Genomic DNA, 19,889 nt, shown 5'->3' with positions numbered 1-19,889 from the left:
CTCTGACCTTCTCTCTCCCTCCCTCCCCCTGCCCCTTTGATCTAGTCATCTCCATATAAGATGAAAGAGTCCAGCCCGCTGAGCAGTAGAAAAATCTGTGATAAGATGCACTTTCAGGCCATTCATAGTGAATCTTCAGATGCGTTTAGTGACCAGTCGCCAACGCTGACCAGGGGGCCTCCTGTGCAGCCGCTTTTGGAGCAGAACAAGTCTCAGACGGAGATGCAATTTGTGAATGAAGAGGATGTCGAGGCCTTAGGAGCAGCAGCCCCGCCTTTCCCTACGACCGAAGAGCCCAAACCCCTCTCTGCCAGCGCAGCCCCGGCAGTGAGCAAGACGGATTCTCCTTCTAGGAAAAAAGGTGCGAAGGCTGACACTGCCCAGCTTCTTCTGTGCACAGTCGGTGCTTGCAGGTTACGGTTCCTTCCGAAGTTCGGAATGCATCGAGGTGGACACAGAACTGTGTCCTCTATCACGTTCAGTGTGTACTTTTTTGCTAAATATATGCGTTATTGGAATTTAGTCATAGAAAATCAGACCTAAAGGAGGCCTTGGGGACCGTGTGGGGCCCCCCCTCTCTTTACAGATCAGGGATGCTGGCTCCAGAGGGCCTGAGTCCTCTCAGCACACTCGGGAACTCCAGGAGAAGTCGTGATTAAGCTAATCTGCCCCCCTCTCCCCTTGCCGCTAGTTTCTCTCTGGTGCATTTTCCTGTTTCAATTTCTGCACACCGTTCTTCACTATTTCAAGCGATCATTGTTGGTCTTTTGCCTGACTCCCTTTCTAGAACACGTGTGCTGTATGAGATCAGTCTCTTTTTGGTCTGATTTACTTTGTTTCCTTAGTACTTAGAGTAGTGGTTGGCACCTAGAGGATGCTCCATAAATGCTAGTCAAATGCACGCCTGGTTGTCCATCAGGAGCACTGATGTCAGGCCTAATCCATTAGCCACACACCGCTGTGCAGTTCTAGATTTCTGTGAACCAATGACATCATTCTTTGGCAGAAGGAAACAAAAGAAACAGGAGTCTGCCGTCATGGTGCACGGCGACCGATGTGCACCATTAGGATGCTTCGGAGTGTTGATGGGGAAGTGCTTAATGAAAGCTTTATCATTTATTTATTTATTTTTTGTGAGGAAGACCAGCCCTGAGCTAACATCCACTGCCAATCCTCCTCTTCTTGCTGAGGAAGACTGGCCCTGGGCTAACATCCGTGCCCATCTTCCTCTACTTTATATGGGATGCCGCCACAGCATGGCTTAACAAGTGGTGTGTCGGTGCGTGCCCGGGATCCGAACCTTCGAACCCTGGGCCGCCGCAGCAGAGCGGGCGCACTTAACCACTTGCGCCACCGGGCCGGCCCTGAAAGCTTTATCATTTAATAATAATAATAATAATAATGTAACCGCTTCAAGATGTTGAGTGCCTGGTATACTTCAGGCACTTCACAGATGGGGAGCCGAGGCTCAGCAGAGTTACGTAACCTGATCAAGGCCACACGATTAGGACTGGCCTGGTGGCGCAGCGGTTAAGTGCACAAGCTCTGCTTTCGTGGCCTGGGGTTCGCGGGTTCAGATCCTGGGCGCCCACCGACGCACTGCTTGTCAGGAGGCCATGCTGTGGCAGGCGTCCCATATACAGTAGGGGAAGATGGGCACAGATGTTCGCCCAGGGCCAATCTTCCTCAGCAAAAAGAGGAGGATTGGCAACAGATGTTAGCTCAGGGCTAATCTTCCTCAAAAAAAAAAAAAAAAAGAAAAGACAAAGGCCACACGGCAGCGAGTGCTGGAGCGGCATGCGGACCTGGGCCGTCGGCCTCTGCAGGCCGCTGTGCTGCAGGCTTCTCACTCCTGTGCTTCTTGGGCCGGTTTGGGAAATTCTGAGCAAATCTGCGTGCTGTGCTTAAATGCTCTTTTTAGAGACACTCAGAAGTCCATGCGGTTGTTTCTGGAAAAACAGTGTCCTGACTGCACCCATTTGCTCTTGTAGACAAACGAAGCCGACACCTTGGTGCTGACGGTGTCTACTTGGATGACCTCACGGATATGGATCCTGAAGTGGCTGCGTTGTATTTTCCCAAAAAGTAAAATTTGTTTTTATTCTTCATATCATTTTCTGTCATCTGAACATTAATCTGTGAGTCTGTTTTTTCCCTTGTATTTGGTTAGAAAGTGAGTAAGAAAAGGCTGCAGGAAGCTCACATTTGACTCTGAAAAGCAGCCAGTAAAAGCAGCGGACTTTCTCTGTGGACGTAGGTGTGTGGGTGTATCCCTGTGAGGCTGGCTTTCCACCTTCTGAACAGGGACGTGGGCACGAGGCCGTCTCCCCTGATGACACTGAGGTTGTGTCACCGTGGTCAGAGGCCCAGAACCCCAGTCAGTGGCAGGGAGGTCCCTGTCCCCAGGAGAGAGTCTCGGTGGCCTTTGGGGCTCCACCTTCAGTTCTATGACCTGCAGGTGGGCTAGCTCCTCGGAGGGTAATAACGGGGGCTGTGGCCTCTTAGAACAGCATGCTTTCTCTTCAGTTCATTTCACGTGGGCTGGGAGGGGATACAAGGAGCTGTAATAGGCTAAAAATAGTTGTTTTCTCTCCTAAGGCAAGTCACTTAACTTGTCTGTCTTTCTCGTGGCGCTCTGATGAGCTGTCTGTCCTGAGATGACATCATGAGCTGTCTGATGGGGAGCAGATTGCTAGTCATTTGATGACTGGCTAAGACCTAAGACAAGGAGAATCCTCAGAACATCTTCCACTCTTTCTCCTTCCAGCGGAGATCCTTCTGGGCTTGCGAAACATGCCAACGACAACGGAGCCCGCTCAGCCAACCAGTCCCCGCAGTCCGTGGGCAGTTCTGGCGTTGACAGTGGTGTGGAGAGCACCTCGGACGGCCTGAGGGACCTGCCATCCATTGCCATCTCCCTCTGCGGGGGCCTCAGCGACAACAGGGAGATAACCAAAGGTACCGTGCCGGGCGTTGGAGCTGGTCTTCAAGCCAAGAGCACCCTCTTGTGGCGGCTGGTCAGAACGTTCAGAAGCTTGGGCTTCCATAATTAGTTCATGTTAGAAGTTGCTTTCCACTTGGCTGGTTAACGATAGCACCGATGACTCATTGTCGCTCATGACCCACATGTTGCTGGCTTGCAGTTGACTGACCTCAGGGTTCTGTTGGTCACACCTGGCTTCAGGCAACAAAGCCATTGGGGTCACTTGTCATCAGGCGTGTTTGCTGAGCATGCTGTGTGTCTCCTTGCCCCATGCCTGTCCTGCAGACGTGTCCTCTGGAGCCTGCAGCCTGGTGGGAATGTCAGTGTTATGATAACACAGTGTGTTGGAAGTATGCAAAAATGCTGTGAGGACTTGGAGGAGGGAGGGATGTCTGAGTTTTTCTGAGCAAGTCCAGGGAGGCTTCCCAGCTGGATCTGGAGGGTGCTCCTAGGGTTGGCTTAGGCAGTGAAGTAATTCATAGCATCCACCATGTTCGTAACAATGATTTCCTCCCAGCGTTTCATGACAGTTACATGGTGAGGTGGCCCGAGATCCCAGTCCATGTAGTCAGCCACTACCAACTGATGAATTCCTTGACCTCGTTCCCCTGGGCATCCTCCTTCCACCCCTCCCACCTGCTTAGGCAGGACACTGTGCTTTCCATTCACAACCTTATCCATCCTCACAGCCACTGAGGAGGCGGGCGTGGTTATTATCCCCATGTCACACGTGAGGACACTGAGGCTTGCCCAAGGCCACACGAATGAATGTGACTGAAATCGAGGTAACCTGGTTTCCGATCCCTGCTCACTGTCCATCTGCTTCTGCAGATGTGTGTGTACACCATGCTTTCCACACCTGCTCCTTCATAATCCACTGCCTCAGCCTGCCCCAGCCTCCCTTCATTTCTGCACAGACACTGCCCCCAAAACACATTGAAGCCCCCTTTACAAATACATTCATAGAATCGTCCTCACAGTCGGCACGCATGAACTCTCAGAAAACGAGTGAAAAATAGGCCTATTTTTTTTGAACCAAATTTTCCTTATATTCCCCCCATTCCCTACGATTGCTTTCACAGATGCGTTTTTGGAACAAGCTGTGTCCTATCAGCAGTTTGTGGACAACCCTGCCCTCATCGATGACCCCAATCTTGTGGTGAAGATCGGGAATAAGTAAGTTCCTCCTGAAGTTGTTTGAGCAGTTGCATGATACTGTCTCAGCTTCAGTTTTTCAAACACAGAGACCTAGACAGTTGGCCTTAGAAATATATAAAATAAAGTCTTTGTTAAGATTTATTATAGTCACTTCACTATTGGCAAAATACTGTGTTGCTATGTAGTTGGTAGGTTGACGTAACTTTCGATCTTGTGGATTTTATTCTTTATCTGTACTAGTTTTATAACAGAGTGTGTAAAGTCACAGTGCGTGGCCTATGGGACTTGGGCCGATAGAGCACATGAGTGTAACAGAATAGGCCGTGTAGCCACCCCTTGAAAGCTCCGTTGTCTGAGGTCAGGGGCTGTGCAGGTGTTTTTGGAGACTGTTGGCAAACTTGTCTCTCTGAGAAGAAGTCATGGATGTTTGCATATCAACTAGGTACCAAGTTGCCATTTCCTTGAAGCATGGCGAGAAATACCACAAGCATGTTGCTGGCTTGATGCACCGTGGAGCGTGGGCTGCTCTCCAGCTGGCTGCTGGGGTCTCCCACCACGTCTCAGTGACTGTGCTGCTGCCATGACGGCTGCTTGGCCCCTCAGTGTGGCTCCCATGGGGTTAGATACAGGAGGGGGCAACTGCGAGGGCAGGGCATGCAGGGGAGGGCCGGGAGTGTTAGCCCCAGTATTGGGCTCTTTACAGACCCAGCTGGAGTTCCAGAGCTTTCCATGACCGCTTCTCATGACATTAGAAAGAGTTTTCAGTCTGAGCCTTGGTCTTCTGACATCTTTTCATTGTTTTGTGTTAGGTATTATAACTGGACAACAGCAGCACCTCTGCTCCTGGCAATGCAGGCCTTCCAGAAACCTCTGCCAAAGGTGAGCGTTAACATGAGAAAGAAAACGGGGCACTGAAAATGATGGATAGATTAATCTGGGCGGTTGGAATTTATGTCTTGTTTTAAAAACCGCAAAGTTAAGTACATTGTGCTCTTTCGAAGTTCATGAGTATAAATGTCAGGAGTTTCGAATCTGTTTCTCTTGCACCTTGAATGTTCTTCCCCCTCCTGCTTTGAAGGCAAGATGTCCCAATCCTGGCAGTGCTGGTCCCAGTCCTGCCTCCTCCAGGGTCCCGTTCTCAGCACCTGCTGTACTAGGGACACAGGTGGGGGCAGAGCAGATGGATGCGGGTGTCAGAGCCCAGGGATGAGGAGGCGAGAAGAGAGAAGGGCTGGAGCAGGCAGTGGGTTGGGTACAGGAGGCGGCACACCAGACGCCAGGTGCCAGCGCTCGCGTCAGGCCTCGCTCGGCCAGGAAGCAAGCCCTGGGGCTGATGGGCGGGGAGGAGCGGGTGCAGGGCTGGGGCAGCTCCTAGCTGCGCGGGAGAGCAGGTGAGTGGCTGCAAGGAAGGGCAGGGTTAGGAGGGCAGATACACCCCTGCAGCTATTGCTCTCATCTTCCCCCAGCGATTCATTCCGCTTGGAATTGTTCATCGTTTCAGTGTTGTGTCTGCCTACTAGATTATACCTTCTTGTTGTTGCAGAGACTGTGTCTTACCCTTGTTGTATCCTTTGTACACTTAGCGAGTGCCTTGTGCTGCTTTGGCTGTATTTTATCAGGTAGCTCTGATATCTGAGGCTCTTGAAGGTCTGATCTGACTTGGTTGAGTCTATGCTCACTCCTTCCTGGTGTGTGTGAGTGTGTTTTGGGATTTGGGGGTTGTGACCTCATCTTTGGTGGAACTTTATCTGTGAGTATTCTTTGTGCACTGGGCTGAGGGCGTGTTCTGCAGAGTGGTTTTTGTTTTGTCGCTGCCAGGTTCCTCGTTGTATCCATGGCCCAGGACAAATTGTTATGTTACGTGTCTCAGCTCTTACAAATCCTAAGAAAAAAGAATAGTGCAATAGAAATATGGTTAAAGGATATAGTTCACAGAAAAAGAAATACACACGCCTCTTAAACTTAAAGAAATTAGTCTTTGTGATAGGTGTTCTAAATCTTTTTACTGGTTGTCAGTAGTTTTTGACTCTGTTTATGGTATTTATCTAATATAGAAATTATTTTTATATGTAGAGTTTGTCACTCTTATCTTTTGTGGCTGTTGGGTTTTGTATCACACTTAGAATGACTCTGCTTCTCTATTTCCAAAACTTGTGAAAATATGCCCTTTCTTTTCTTCTAGTACTTTCTTAAATCTTTGCTGCACCTAGATTTTATTTTGAGAGTAATGAGTGAGGTATCAGGAACCAAATTATTTCCCAGCTGGTTATTGAATCAGTTAGGAGGCTTTGGTTACGAGAAACAGAATGACTAATAGTGGCTTAAATAATAGGGGTTTATTGTCCTACATAATAAGAAACTTAGAGGTTGGTCGTTTCAGACTTGATGAATTTGGATTAGCTACTCTGTGATTTCTTGGCTTTCGCTTTATGATCACGAGATGACTGCTCTACATGTCATTTCTTCACACAACCACCTCCAAACAGGAGGGAGAGAGGCAGACTTCTCACAGTTCATTGGCCACAACTTGGTCACATGATCACCTCCAAACCCATTGTTGGGAAAACAGTGGAATGACTATGAATGGTGTAGACCCATTGAGGTTCATCTTCTGGAATTGAGACTGCCTTCCCAGAACATACTGCAGCCTGATTCTTGAACAGTTTTGGATCTGTTGGCAAGAAAGAAAGGAGATGATGCCCTTAAGGAGGCAACCAACGGGATCTGGCATAGCTAGTTAATTATCCCAGTACTATTAATTAGGTAACTCTTTCCCCCACTGATAGGCAATTACAACTTTATCATATGTTACATTTCTCTATGAATTGAGATTTATTTCTGGACTTTGTCTTCTGTTCCATTAGTATGTTTACTTATGTACCAACACTATTCTTTTCATTACTGTAGCTTTTAAGTACATTTTAATATCTCATAAGGTGTGTGCCTTCTTGTTATTCTGTCTGAGAATGTTCTTGACTACTTTTATTTGTTTATTTTATAAATCAAATTTAGAATCAGTTTGTCTAGGTCTGAAAATAATCCTGTTAATATTTTTTAAATTGGGGTTTTGTTACATGTAAATAAATTTAGGAGGAGTGGGGTAATTACCATCTTTATGAATTGTCCGATTCGTGAACAGGGTATGCATGGTTTGCTTTTTAGTATTCAGGTTTTCTTTTGTGTTGGGTAGGGATTTTCAAATGATGAAAAGAAGCACACTTCAGGCTAAATATGTGAATTATTTATCTTTCCACTTACCTGCAAGCTGTTAGGTTGAAAGACTTAAATCTTTCTCTCCTATTAGCTGAGGTGTCAGCTACCTGATAGTTCTATAAACCGAGGAAGGGAAGTCAGATAACGTTTACCTTGGCACTGGAATTAGCCTCACGATAAATACTTTGTTCTTTGGAAATACTTAGAAAATTATTAATTAATATTTAATGTTCCCCCATCAAACTTTCATTTATTTGGGGTAAGAGTATGAATTTTCTTTTTAATACTTGAGATTTTAAATCAACTGCATCTATTAATGTTCACTTTGTCAAAATTTGGAAATGTACTAAAAAGATCCTGCACGTTTTACCTTTTGTTTAAGACTGTCTTACCCTATTCCCCATATTAATCATTTCATTTTTTATTTTGTAATCATCACATTGAGAGTAACAGTATCTTAACCAGTAAGCCACTTTAATTTGAGAACTTCTGGTTTTACTAATCACTAATGATTTTCAATGCTTTCTTTTTTTGTTGTTGTTGTGTTGTATTTTATTTGTTGTTTGTTTATTCCTTTAACATCTTCTTAAGTCTTCATGCTTAAGTTACCTTAATGTAATTTTGGATGCCATTAGGTTTTGCTTCTCGAAAATTTTTAATCCGCAAATAGTATGTTGTGTTTTCTCTGATTCTTTTTTTTTAATCTTACTTTAATTTGCATGTGTGTTTCTTTTGGTTTGAATGTGCTAAGTTGATCTTTTTTTGGTTCCATTATTTATGTTACCATCCATTTAAAACAGGCCACTGTGGAATCTATCATGAGAGATAAGATGCCCAGAAAGGGAGGAAGATGGTGGTTTTCATGGAGGGGAAGAAATACCACAATCAAGGAGGTAAGCATGGAAAACAAAAGAGTCTTTCTACTTGGCTCAGCAAATTTTGGTTTTGTGTAGTGGCATTTGTTTTTATGCTTTTGTGTTGGAGAAATAAGTATAAGCCATAATACTGAATTTTCAGGAGCCAGTTCTGCCACAAAGTAGGCAAAGGCATCACAGAATGTGGGGCAGGTAGAGAAGGGTCTGGAAGAGTGAACGGAGAGTTGGGTTCACCTCTTAGCTCTGTTACTTCTTGGCTTGGAGGCTGCAGTCAAGTCACTCCCCTTCTAGAACATTTCTTCATCTATAAAAGAAAGAATTCAACCTGATGGTTTAATTTTTTTAAAGTATCTTCCTCTTGCTTGTGAGGACAGTTTTAATGAGGTAGACTTGCAGCAGTGGACTAATTCTCATTAGTCGTTTCACTTAAATGGCGTGTCTAAGTATACATGGCTTTCTTTGGTTTCTATTTCTATAAATGCATATAATTTTTTTCAGATATTTGTTAACCTCTCAACTTATTTCTTGAATCACTGTCTTTGCTTGGCTTCCATGCTGCCGTGTCCACCTGGCCTTCCTCTTCCTCAGGCTGTTGCTCCTGTGGCTCAGCCCCCGTCAGGGGGTCCTCAAGCGTTGTCTGAGGGCCTCTCTTCTGCTTTCACTGCCTGCTTTTCCCCAGGCAACCTCACCCACACCCATGTGTTGGCTCCATTTTTGTTTCCAAACCAGACATTGTTTTGTATTCCGCATCTCTATCAAATAGCCAACTAGGTAGACATCTCCGTGTGGATACGTCAAGCACTTCAAACTTGTTATTTCTAAAATTGAACTGATGGTTTTCTTGTGAATTCTTCCTTTGTTGGACCATAGTCAGAAAATGGAGCCACTGTCCCTCCTTAGTCTAGACACTTCCCTTCTTGTCAGTCTTCACATTCAGTCCCTCACCAAGTCATATCAATTTACCATCCTAAGTATTTCTCAGATTTTCCATTTCTTTCCAGCTCTACTCTCACAAATCTAGGCGACCACTGTCTCTCCCAGGATTGCTTCCAAATGGTCAATTTATAGCCATTCTTGCCTCTCTTCCTCATTCTCTATACTGTAGCTGCATTGGTCTATTTAGGGTACTGGTCCATTTTATGCTACTCCCTGCTTAAAACCTTTTAGTGGGTTCCCAGGGCTCTTATAATTAAGACCAGTATCCTTAACATGGTCTATAGGACTTGTGTATCCTAGCCTCTGCCTCCTTTTATAGCCTCATCTTTTATCATTCGCTACCCCCCTGCCCTATGTATGTTAGCCTTGCTGGCTGAGAGTACATTCTACCCCAGGACCTTTGCATGTGTTATTTTCTCTGTCTAATGTTCTTAGGACCCCTCTTGCCCCTCTTCACTTAATTAACTAGCATCTCCAATGGTCCTTTCTCAGCAGATTAGTCTAGACTGCTCTTCTCTGCTCTCATACACCTTTTCCTTCATGAATTTTGTCAGTTTGTAATTATTAATTGGTAAACTTACTACTGTGACTATTTGATTAACATGTCATTCCCCTTCAGACCCTGAACTCCAGGAAGGCAGAGACCATGTCTGGCTCTGATCCCTGCAGTATCCCTTGTGCCCATATCGGACCCAGAGCAGGGGTCGGCAAATACTTGTTGAGGGAAAGCTGATTTCTTTTGGAATGTAGTATTAAAAAAACCCCAAGGATAACAGTCAAGTGGTTATTATAATAGTGAAAGGAACCCCAGTGAGCTCGATTTATTTGTCCCACTAAAGGACAAAAAAAGTTCAAAGGAAGATTCTGTTGGAAGAGTTGTATCAAGATAAAATTGTTCTTTGACATTTTCTGTTAGCAAACCTGAGTTTTACTGATTGTCTGTCATCTCCAAGAGGTATGAACAAGGTAGAGCAAACATATGCTTTCCATCCGGAGACTTAAGGCATAAAGAGGTTCTGTTTTTTTACTAGAGGGTGGAATGTTCTAGAATTGAGACAGAAGGCTATTTCAAAGACTTGTTTATTGTTAAGCATCCAAATTCTCACCAGTTTGTTTTGAGGGGAATGCCAGCATGAAATAAGGAACAGCTATGAAATTAAATATTTCTTTAAAAAAACTGAGATATATTTATTTCAGATATAATATTTTGAACTAGACTAATAAAGAATTGTTAATAGTGGTGTCTACATTACCTGCCTCAATAAATAGATTAAAAATTACTGGGCATGTTATCAATTATTTGTGTGCTTATAAAAAACTAAAGAATATTTGAAAATAGTTTGTACTCATCATATGTTAAGGTGGTCACCCTGTTTATTGTTTATATCACTCATTCCCTGACCAAATGACCACAAATAATGAGATTTAATGGTATATACTTTGATACCTCTGTCTGGCCTCTGATGACTTCCTGTGAAGTCCAGGGGCTGGTGGCTGTCTTGCTCCTCCCTTGCCTGCTGGGTGCCAGGCTCTGTTTATGTGCAGCATCTCCGTAGTCCTCAGAGCAGCCTTAGGAGATGGACATTATCACCCCATTTTGCAGGTGGGGAAATGAGGCTCTGAAAAGTTCCGTGACTCGCCCGAGGTTCCTAAGTGAGAGAAGCAGGACTGAGCCCAGATCTCTTAGAATTCCAGACCTCTTTCCAGTACATCAAAGGAGCATTTTCTATTGAGTATGTGGTATTGAAAAAGAGAGAAATGCATCCATGTTTTTCCCAAGCAAAATATGGTGTGAAAATATTTTCAAACATTTCTATTAGCAATTAAAAGAAAATATTTTGAAAGCCCTCGGGTATCCAAGCAGCCCATGATAAAGCATTTGCATCAGCTACACTGATGATGGAGTTTGGTCTGGTGCCACAAACACTTCTGGAAAACAGACTCATTTCTGTCAAAAATATTTCTCAGCTTAATTGTATACTTCTGAGCAGAGGCATAACTAGGCCCTGCCCTTCCTGGGGTGTGAGCTTTGGGGAAGGCTTCATTGTAGCACACCAGTGGTCGCACTGGGGCTTCTCTTTGGTGCTCCTGTGACTCTTTCTTTTCTTCTTCTCCAGGAGAGTAAGCCAGAGCAGTGCTTGGCTGGAAAGAGCCACAGCACCGGGGAGCAGCCGTCACAGCTTAGCATGGCCACCAGGTACAGTGTGAGTCAACTCGGGGTGCTGCAGCTACGTTCTGTGTGCAGGGTCATGGCGCGTGCCCATCGGATGCTGATAGGGTTCACCCAACAGCACGGGCTCTGGACCCAGATGGACCTGGGTTGCAGACCTGGGCTCCAGCTCTGGCTCTGTCATTTACTCCGTGACCTGGAGCAGTTGACTTCATTGGGTTTCCCATCAATCACATGGAGGCAGTTGCTCCCTTAGATATCCACTTTGCTAAGTAAATGTGAGGCTTAAATGAGGTAATGTAACTAGGGTACTTATGGTCTTGGAATATGATAGCACTCGATATACAGAAGATAATAGTAGTAGTAATAATGATGATAATGATGATAAACAGTAGGTTAACAGTGACATGAAAATAAGTTTCCCTTCTGAAGGAACTTGCCTTTCTCTGTAGTCTAAATACTTAGCAGAATGTTAAGTTGATACCTTTCTAAGTATTGATATGGATGCATGTTAACTTGGCATAGGAGACATTAGATTTTGAAATACTGATCAATGTTTGTAGTGTTTTGTCTTTAGGTTAATCTATTTGTATGAGATTTGAGGGTAACCACTCTGAGGGCAGTGCCATCACCCACAAATTCTGATGTTAATCCTATATATTGACCCAGAATGACCTAATATAACACCTTTTACATATGACCTCACCTTTACTGTATTCCTGTGCTTAAGAAACCCAGGATTGCATTTCTTATTTAGCAGATAGAAAATGCCAACAAATTAATTGAAGGCAAGATGCGTATCTTAATCATTTTGGTGTCTTGGAGGCCAAGCTGATGCCTGACACAGAGCAGGCATTTCATCAATGTTGTCGAACTGTTACTGAACTGATGAGGTTTTCCCAAAACATTGCTGATTTATAGGAGAGGCAGGCTTAGGTTCAAGTCCTGACTCGTGGCCATAGCTCTATATCGTGAACTGTTTTATTTCTGGAATTCATTGTTGGAAATAGTTGCAAGTAGGCAAAAATTTGACTTCTTTATTGTTCCCTCTGGAGAAGAGTGTGCAGGACCTGATAGAACCGCTTCTGAAGGTGACTCTAAATGGCCCAGCCGTCTCTGGCTGGGATGTTGCAGGAGGATTCCCTTTCTGTTTTCCTTCATGGCGCCCCAGCACTGCCCTTTCCCACCTGACCCCTGTGGATCTGCACTGGAGAGGGAGCAGGGTTGACTTGCCCATTCCTCACCCTCCGTCTCTGCCTTGATCCCTGGGGAAGGGCTTTCAGGCACGATTATTTGGATACTTTCCCAACCTGGAATTTTGAGCTTGAGAGGGAGAAGGCAGGTGCAGTCCTTTGAAGGGACATATAAAGCAGCCAGGATAGAAGCCAGTGGATTTCCAGGAAGTGGTTGTTGATGCCTATTTGTGGGAAGCAGCAGGCTGTAAACAGCAGACTTTGGAGTCAGGCAGATCTGGTTTGGAATCCTGGCTTCAGACAAACTGCCTTCCATATCTGAGCAAAGGGACAGGTGTGATGTTCTGCCCAGAGCAGCCGAGGGAGGCTGTATAGGAGAGGGTTGAATCCATGAGAGGAGACACAAACAAAGATGCCAGCCCCTTTCTCCTCAGCAGTTTAGACCAGCGGTTTAGCTGCAGTAGAAACATCCTGCTCTCCTGGAATTCTCTTTAAGAACCCTCTCTGTCCCAGCAATGATTTTCAAACACGAGCGGCAGTGTGGGCAGGACATAAGAGCAGGGACTTTGTCAACCTTCTGTGTGATCTTTGGCAAATTCATCAGCCCCTCTGTGTCTCCTCCTTCATCTGCAAAATGGGGAAAAGAGTGACACCAGCCTCGCAGACGTCGGCTCGTGTCATCCTCACCACAGCATCAGGAGAAGGGAGATCCAGAATGAAAAACCCAACAGGGCCGCGCAGGGGAGGTGCCTGCAGGGAACTGTCAGGAGGGTGACTCTGTGGTGAGCTGGAGGACATGTGCTCATCCTAACTGTGCAGTTTCAAATATTTTAAAATATACTGTACGATATGGCCCAACTCAGGATGTCTGCCAAATTGAGCCTGTGATATGCCAGTCTTAGACCTGGTGGAAGATGGGCCTGAGGCTCAGAGAGGGTTAAAAGGGCTGGAACGTGACAGTAGCTGTGCAGGGTGTGGTGTGCAGAGGACATGAGTCCACCGTTATTCAGTGGCCTGGAGGCCCTGGGGAGGATTCTGGGTGGCCTGAGGGTAGGGGACAGCAGGACACTTGTGCAGGTCTTCCCCAGTTGGAACATCAGCTGGCGCAGTTTATTTGAAGCATCTTGGATTTTCTGACTGTCTGATATGATCCTATTCAAATGTTGACAAAAACGCATTTCCCAGTTAAACAGAAGTAGTTTGACTTGTTCACCGTTCTGGGTTAGTCATGCTACACTTTATTAAACCTGAAAAATGAAGAATTGACTCTTGTGAAAAGGAATTGAGATTTTGAAAAGTTTTAATATGAAGTTCTTTTTGAGAAATGTAAATCTTTTAATTGTTACTGGCATCTTAGACTTTTAGCCTCCTAATTAGATTCATGCAGTTGACAGAAAAGAAGGGGTTGGAGTGCCTGCCTAATTGACAGACTTGATTGACAGAACAGTCCCTGCAGTCTCATAATTGAGCAAACAGCTTGTCGCCATACAAATCACTCAAATACTGTTTGAAGAATGAACGCTGTGACAGGTGCTGCCTTAGATGTTGTTCACAGCTACTCGCCTGAAAACAGACTTTCAAGGGAGATGAGCCCTTTTGTTTTGTTGCTGCTTGCAGATGCTGTAAAGCGAGCAACATTGAGTTAGCCATTCAGGAGTAGGGGGCGGGGGCCACGTTGCTGCACGCGGGGTGGCAGAGTCCGCAAATGACCGTGGACTCCCCCTAAGCTGGAACCACCAGCAGCCAACTGTACAGCTCCCATTTTAGTTTTCGTATCTGTTTTCCTTTCTGTGTTCCCTCAAACATGGCAAGCTGCACGGATTTAGGTTTTTTTTTTTAAAGCAGCAGATGGAAATGACAGCTATTCCGCCTTGCTTCCGCATCCTCCCAGCGGAGGCACACGTCAATCTGTTGTCACTAAGAGCTTCAGTTCACATTTGGATCTCATTTCACCCAAACTGTTTGGATGGAGTGTAAACATTTCCTGATTCCATGAGGGGCCTGTGGCCTCGCCTCCTTCCGGTTCCCACCCAGGCGCTTGTCCGGCCGGATTGGCTCCAAGACTGTGTCTGCCCCATCTGTCTGAAAACCTCTAGGTTGTTGGTTCAGAAGGACAAGCATGGTTCGTTGGATCTGCGGGGGTTGGAAGTGGAGGGACCTTTTGTTGGAACCCGTCATTGTACAGACGAGCCGCTGAGGCCCAGAGAGGAATTCTGTAGCTGCAAGGCCTTTACTGGGACTTGTGTCTCCCAGTCTAGATCTTTCCATCTGTTATCTGCCTGCATCCTGAATTTTTTGGTGGGTGATGCAGTTTGTTCCTCTGCATTGTAAGATAAGGAATCAAGCCTGAAAGAAGAGAAGTGATTCATGCGAGGTAACACAGCCGGAAGTTCCTACGGGGTTCACACCTGGGTTTCGCAGGTTCTAACCGCAGTGCCATATCTCCACTCCACCTGGAACCAGCCCACGGTGTCACAGGTGTTGATTCATCCACACGTAGCTTAGCCCTGCCATGAACCCAGCAGGATTCTAGCCTACGTGGTTTGTCCTTCTCCGTGGACATAGTCACCTGTTCCCATGGCTTGTTCATCAGGGCTGTATCTCGGTGATGGACAAGTCTGCGACTCTAGCCCGGATTGTTCTGTGCAGCTCCTAGGCCCCTAGTCTAGCTGCTCCCCGGGGTGGCCTCTGCTTTCCGATCATAGTACTTCTTCTGCTGTGTTGTGATTGTTTACACAAAAAGCCCTGGAGAGCCGGGGCCAGGTTGTTTGCTGTCACGTCCACGCCCGGCACCGTGCGAATAAGGACTGGTTGAATGAGCTCCAGTCCACCAGCCTGCAGTCCAGAGGCTGCCTCATGGGGCTGGGAAACAGGTGTGTGGAGAGGGGCAGCTCATTCTAGACGTGGAAGGAGCCAAGTCTCCACCTAAGAGGTGGTAGGAATAACACAGAAGTGGGGTGCTGTGTAGTGGTGGTGTCTCATGTCACCCCTAGTTTGGGGCAGTATTGGATTATAAGACCTGCTTCTGGAATGAATACATATGGGCTAAGAAAGCAGCAGGTTGCCTAGGAGATATCTCATCATTTCTGGTAGAAGAGAAGGGAGGCAAAGGAGAAAACAGGAGGCAGGAGGACAGGGGACATTAGTATTGAGATGTAAGAGCTCATTGAGATAAAAAGATAAGACGGGGCTTTGCATAGAGGGATGTGGGGAGCGGGAAGCCTCACAGGAAGGCGTGCATCTGAGGAGTTGGGACGTGCCTGCTTGGGGGCCACCCAGCCTTTTCCGTTTAGCCTAACAAACATTTATTAAACACTTTGTGTAGCATTAAGGCGTTTTTAAAGATAATGGTCCTGGGAAGCAGAGCTAATGGCTCTGGGTTGGGGATTATGCTGTAGCAGGATTTTAATCTAGGAAACAACTAATTACTGATATGCTTTGTATGAACTATTTAAAGAAAATGAGCCTGCTCCCCACATGCACCTCCCAGCTCCCCACCAAACAGGAGAGCCTAGAAGAGCTGGGAGTGTTGGCCTGTGAATTCTGTGCAGGCAGGTAAGGTGCGGCCCTTGCTCGTGGGCCAGCCTGCTTAGGGGTTCTGGAGGAGGGTTGGTGAGACTTCCTTGTCTTCACTGGCACCTGTGCGGAAGTCCTAGCATGCCCTAATTATTTGGAATTGTGGATTTGGAGCGGTAGGTACAGGGAACTGATGAGTGGCACGTGTAGACACTTGCACTCTGTGCTTGCCCCACAGCCTCAGATGGGGAAGGGAGGAGAACGTTTGTGAGCGTCCCCCTAGGCAAGGAGGGAGTTAACCACTGATCAGGAAGAGGAGCCCTTGGTTTAAAATAGAGCGATGATAGCTAGTAAATAGGAAAGTGAATGAGGAGAGGCAGCCCCGGATGAATAATGCACGAGCCATATGAATGGGAGTTTAGTGCGAGTCCATTGATAAATGTAATGGCGGATGGTAGATGACCACCCAGGAGGCAGCGCTCGGGAGAGACCCGATTGACTCTGTCATTGATTCTGGGCTAATGCATTTTTAATGGCTACCCAGATGCATTTCCTCATTGGTGATTACATCACTGTGTGTTCCAGAATAAAGCATGAATCATCCTCCAGTGATGAAGAGCACGCAGCTGCCAAGCCATCAAGCTCGAGCCACCTCCCTCTGTTGTCCAGTGTCAGCTACAAGAAGACCCTCCGGCTCACTTCAGAGCAGCTGGTGAGGGTCTGGTTCTTCCCTCGCCCTGTTTGTGGGCACTGGCCCAGGCACGGCCACCCAGACTTGGCGGGTGTCCCTCTTGCACTCTGGCTGCCACTTTTACTCCTGGCACCTTATCTATTCCAGAGTGCCTGCTGCCCTCTGGCTGCCTCAGGCCCCTCCTTTTGGTACTCCATGTTTTCACCCAACGCCAGCGTCAGTGCAGGCTGGCTCCTCAATATCACTTCACCTTTGGCTTCCCTGGTGCAGCCCTGGAGTATCCTGTTTTCAAGTGTTAGAAGAAGGCTGCGTGATGGAGCTAATTTATCCTGAGGTGTAAAGGACTGATAGACCAAAATCTCACAGGAGTGTTTCCACATTTTATTTATGTATTTATTTTTTTGTGAGGAGATCAGCCCTGAGCTAACGTCCATGCCAATCCTCCTCTTTTTGCTAGGAAGACTGGCCCTGAGCTAACATCCGTGCCCATCTTCCTCCACTTTATGTGGGACGCCGCCACAGCACGGCCTGACAAGCGGGGTGTTGGTGCGCGCCCGGGATCTGAACCCAGGCCGCCAGCAGCTGAGTGCACACACTTAACCGCTACGCCACGGGGCCGGCCCTGTTTCCACATTTAGAGAGCTGTTTGTTAACTCAAATGCATCTCTTACATTGGGGGACATCAAGCAGTTGTGATGGGATCTAGGGAATTGCAGGGAGCAGGGGCCGTCAGGGTCACAATGTCCTTTTTGTGTGCGGGTGTACGACCTGTTTTAATCAGGCCCTTCCTTGCCTGGGCCTTGTTGCCCAGTGAGCAAATATCCCTGCTCTTTTCCTTTATATCCTAAGAGTAAGTGGGGGCCAGGCTTAGCTGTGATGGTGTTTAATGGGAAAAGGTAACAGACAGGCCCAGAACCCACTTAATGCCACAAGTGCCACCCTGCAGCCTGTCAGTCCCCGTGCAGCTGCGTGGCACACAGCTCCGACTAGTGACCCTGGGGGAGTCAGGCGGCCTGCGGGTCTGTGCACCAGCTGGCATGCACCAGAGGGTCCGAGCAAAGAGATTCAAACCGCCAAGAGTAATTTTGCTTTCTGAATCTGGCGTGATTTTCCTAGGTCGAGACTCGATGCTTCTAGAAATGAGATGGGCCTGATAACTGAGACTGCTTTCCTCCAGTCTGTGTCAGTATAATCATCATTAAAAACATGGTTATTTAGGGAAACCTATCTCCACACTTGGCTTGTGTTAATCTCCCCACCCATGGCCCTTCATATTTAGTCATGGAGAAGTAAGTGTGACCTGTTCTGAAATGGTGATTTGGTTGGCTGAGCCTTACAGCCTATCATTTAACCCTCTCTGATAATTCTCATCCAGAAATACTGGGTCAAGTTAGTGTTGTCTTTGGAGGTAGAATGCCTGTGCAGGAAGTGTGTGAGCTGCGTTATCAGTGGGTCTGAGAGGAGAGCTGGGGTTCAGGTGCCTAAATCCTGGAAAGAACCATCCTCATCTAGAGCAAGACAGGGAAAGAAAGGATTGTACAGTGGCCTTTGTTATTAGCACCGTCGAGTGGATTCCTTCTGACTCCTAGCGAGCCTGTGGACAGCAGAACATAATCCTGCCTGGTCTTTTTGTACCCCCCTCTCACTTTCCGGCGCTGTATCAGACAACGCTCTGCTGCTGTTCACAGGATTTGCGTGGCCAATTTTTTCAGAAGTGAGTGGCCAGGTCCTTCTTCCTAGTCTGTCAAAGTCTGGAAGCTTCACTGAAACTTGTCCACCATGGGTGACTCTGCTGGTATTGAAATACCAGTGGCATAGTTTTTAGCATCACAGCAACATGCAGCTGCCACAATATGACAGCCGACAGTCGGGTGGTGTGGTTCCCTGACTGGGAAATGAACCCAGGCCTCAGCAGTGAGAGTGCCGGATCTTAACCACTAGACACCCAGGGCTGGGTAGGGCAGTGATTTTTTAAAAAAATCCTAATCTGGCTTCTCAGGGAACAGAAATCAAATATCCCTCAATCTGGGCCTTCCCCTGAAGCAGACACATAGTTCATGTTTTGCAGAAAAGCTTAAAGTTGAAGAATGGCCCCAATGACGTGGTTTTCAGCGTCACCACACAGTATCAAGGCACGTGCCGCTGCGAGGGCACCATCTACTTGTGGAACTGGGACGACAAAGTCGTCATTTCTGATATCGATGGAACAATCACGAGGTAGGTCCCACGGGTTCGGTGCTATGGGCGAGTTCTTACCTTCCTCGTGGGACCCCTGGGCCCGGGCCAGCATTTCACTTCTCCTCTGTGGCGTTGTGGAGCTCACGCAGTTCGGTTTCCCTTGCAGTCGGTGCTGCTCACGGAGTCCTCACGCCTCGATTCAACAGCTGCAGTTTGGGCTTGGTGGTGGTTTCCCTGGGGGCTGTCGGCTCCCTGATTTTGTTGCTCATTGGCTGCTTCTGAAGAGCACCTTTCTGAATAGCCAGAAAATAAGTGATGGGTCTCATTTGCATTTTTTATGATGCAGTAAATCGGAATGGAATTTTTTTCCTTCTGTGATGCCCTTTTAATTTTATTTTTCTCATTTTTATCTTTATTTAGATCAGATACTCTTGGCCACATTTTGCCCACCCTCGGGAAGGACTGGACCCACCAGGGCATTGCTAAGCTGTACCATAAAGTGAGCCAGTAAGTACAGAGCACCTATTCCCTGCCCCTCACACATGGCTGCTATACACACGACACTCTGCACCTGGAATCCTTGCTGCTGGGGGACTGACAAAGAGTGGGGCACCTCAGCCAGGGAGGGTCAGCGGGGGTGGCAGTGGAGGATCCTGAGCGCATGGTGAATCCCGCCAACTTCAGATTTGAATTCAATACTGAAGGACAAGAAAGGAAGAGATGGGTGAATTGAGAATTGATGGAGAAAGAAGAAGGTGGCAGCACTGGGGGAGGCTTGAGGTTCAGTTCATCCTGAGGAATGTCAGAGATAATGAGGTGAAGAATTGGTGGTCTGGTACATGCCAGGCGACTTATGTCAGGCTTACAAGGTGCAGATTCCAAGCAGGTTTTAGTTGCAGTGCAGGCCCCGAGAGCCAGCCAGCTGTGCATGTCTTGTTCACCTGGTCTGGGGAGTGCTCGGCTGAGTGGCGAGAAC

The 19,889-nt window shown here is 46.9% G+C and overlaps 1 protein-coding gene across 3 annotated transcripts in view; it reads left to right on the top strand.

The window, feature by feature from the left end:
- Positions 1–19,889, top strand: part of LPIN1 (lipin 1) — a 73,323-nt gene that overhangs the window by 31,306 nt on the left and 22,128 nt on the right. For all 3 annotated transcript variants that reach the window (XM_058551767.1, XM_058551768.1, XM_058551766.1), the window contains 10 exons: positions 46–361; positions 1,992–2,085; positions 2,768–2,958; positions 4,066–4,159; positions 4,951–5,020; positions 8,155–8,247; positions 11,283–11,362; positions 16,630–16,756; positions 18,804–18,952; positions 19,334–19,420. In XM_058551767.1, coding sequence (XP_058407750.1) covers positions 46–361; positions 1,992–2,085; positions 2,768–2,958; positions 4,066–4,159; positions 4,951–5,020; positions 8,155–8,247; positions 11,283–11,362; positions 16,630–16,756; positions 18,804–18,952; positions 19,334–19,420 — 1,301 coding nt within the window. The remainder of the gene's footprint in view (positions 1–45; positions 362–1,991; positions 2,086–2,767; positions 2,959–4,065; positions 4,160–4,950; positions 5,021–8,154; positions 8,248–11,282; positions 11,363–16,629; positions 16,757–18,803; positions 18,953–19,333; positions 19,421–19,889) is intronic.

Source organism: Diceros bicornis, chromosome 12 (assembly GCF_020826845.1).
Source record: "Diceros bicornis minor isolate mBicDic1 chromosome 12, mDicBic1.mat.cur, whole genome shotgun sequence".
Lineage (NCBI taxonomy): Eukaryota > Metazoa > Chordata > Mammalia > Perissodactyla > Rhinocerotidae > Diceros > Diceros bicornis.
This window is presented reverse-complemented; position numbering and strand designations above follow the sequence as displayed.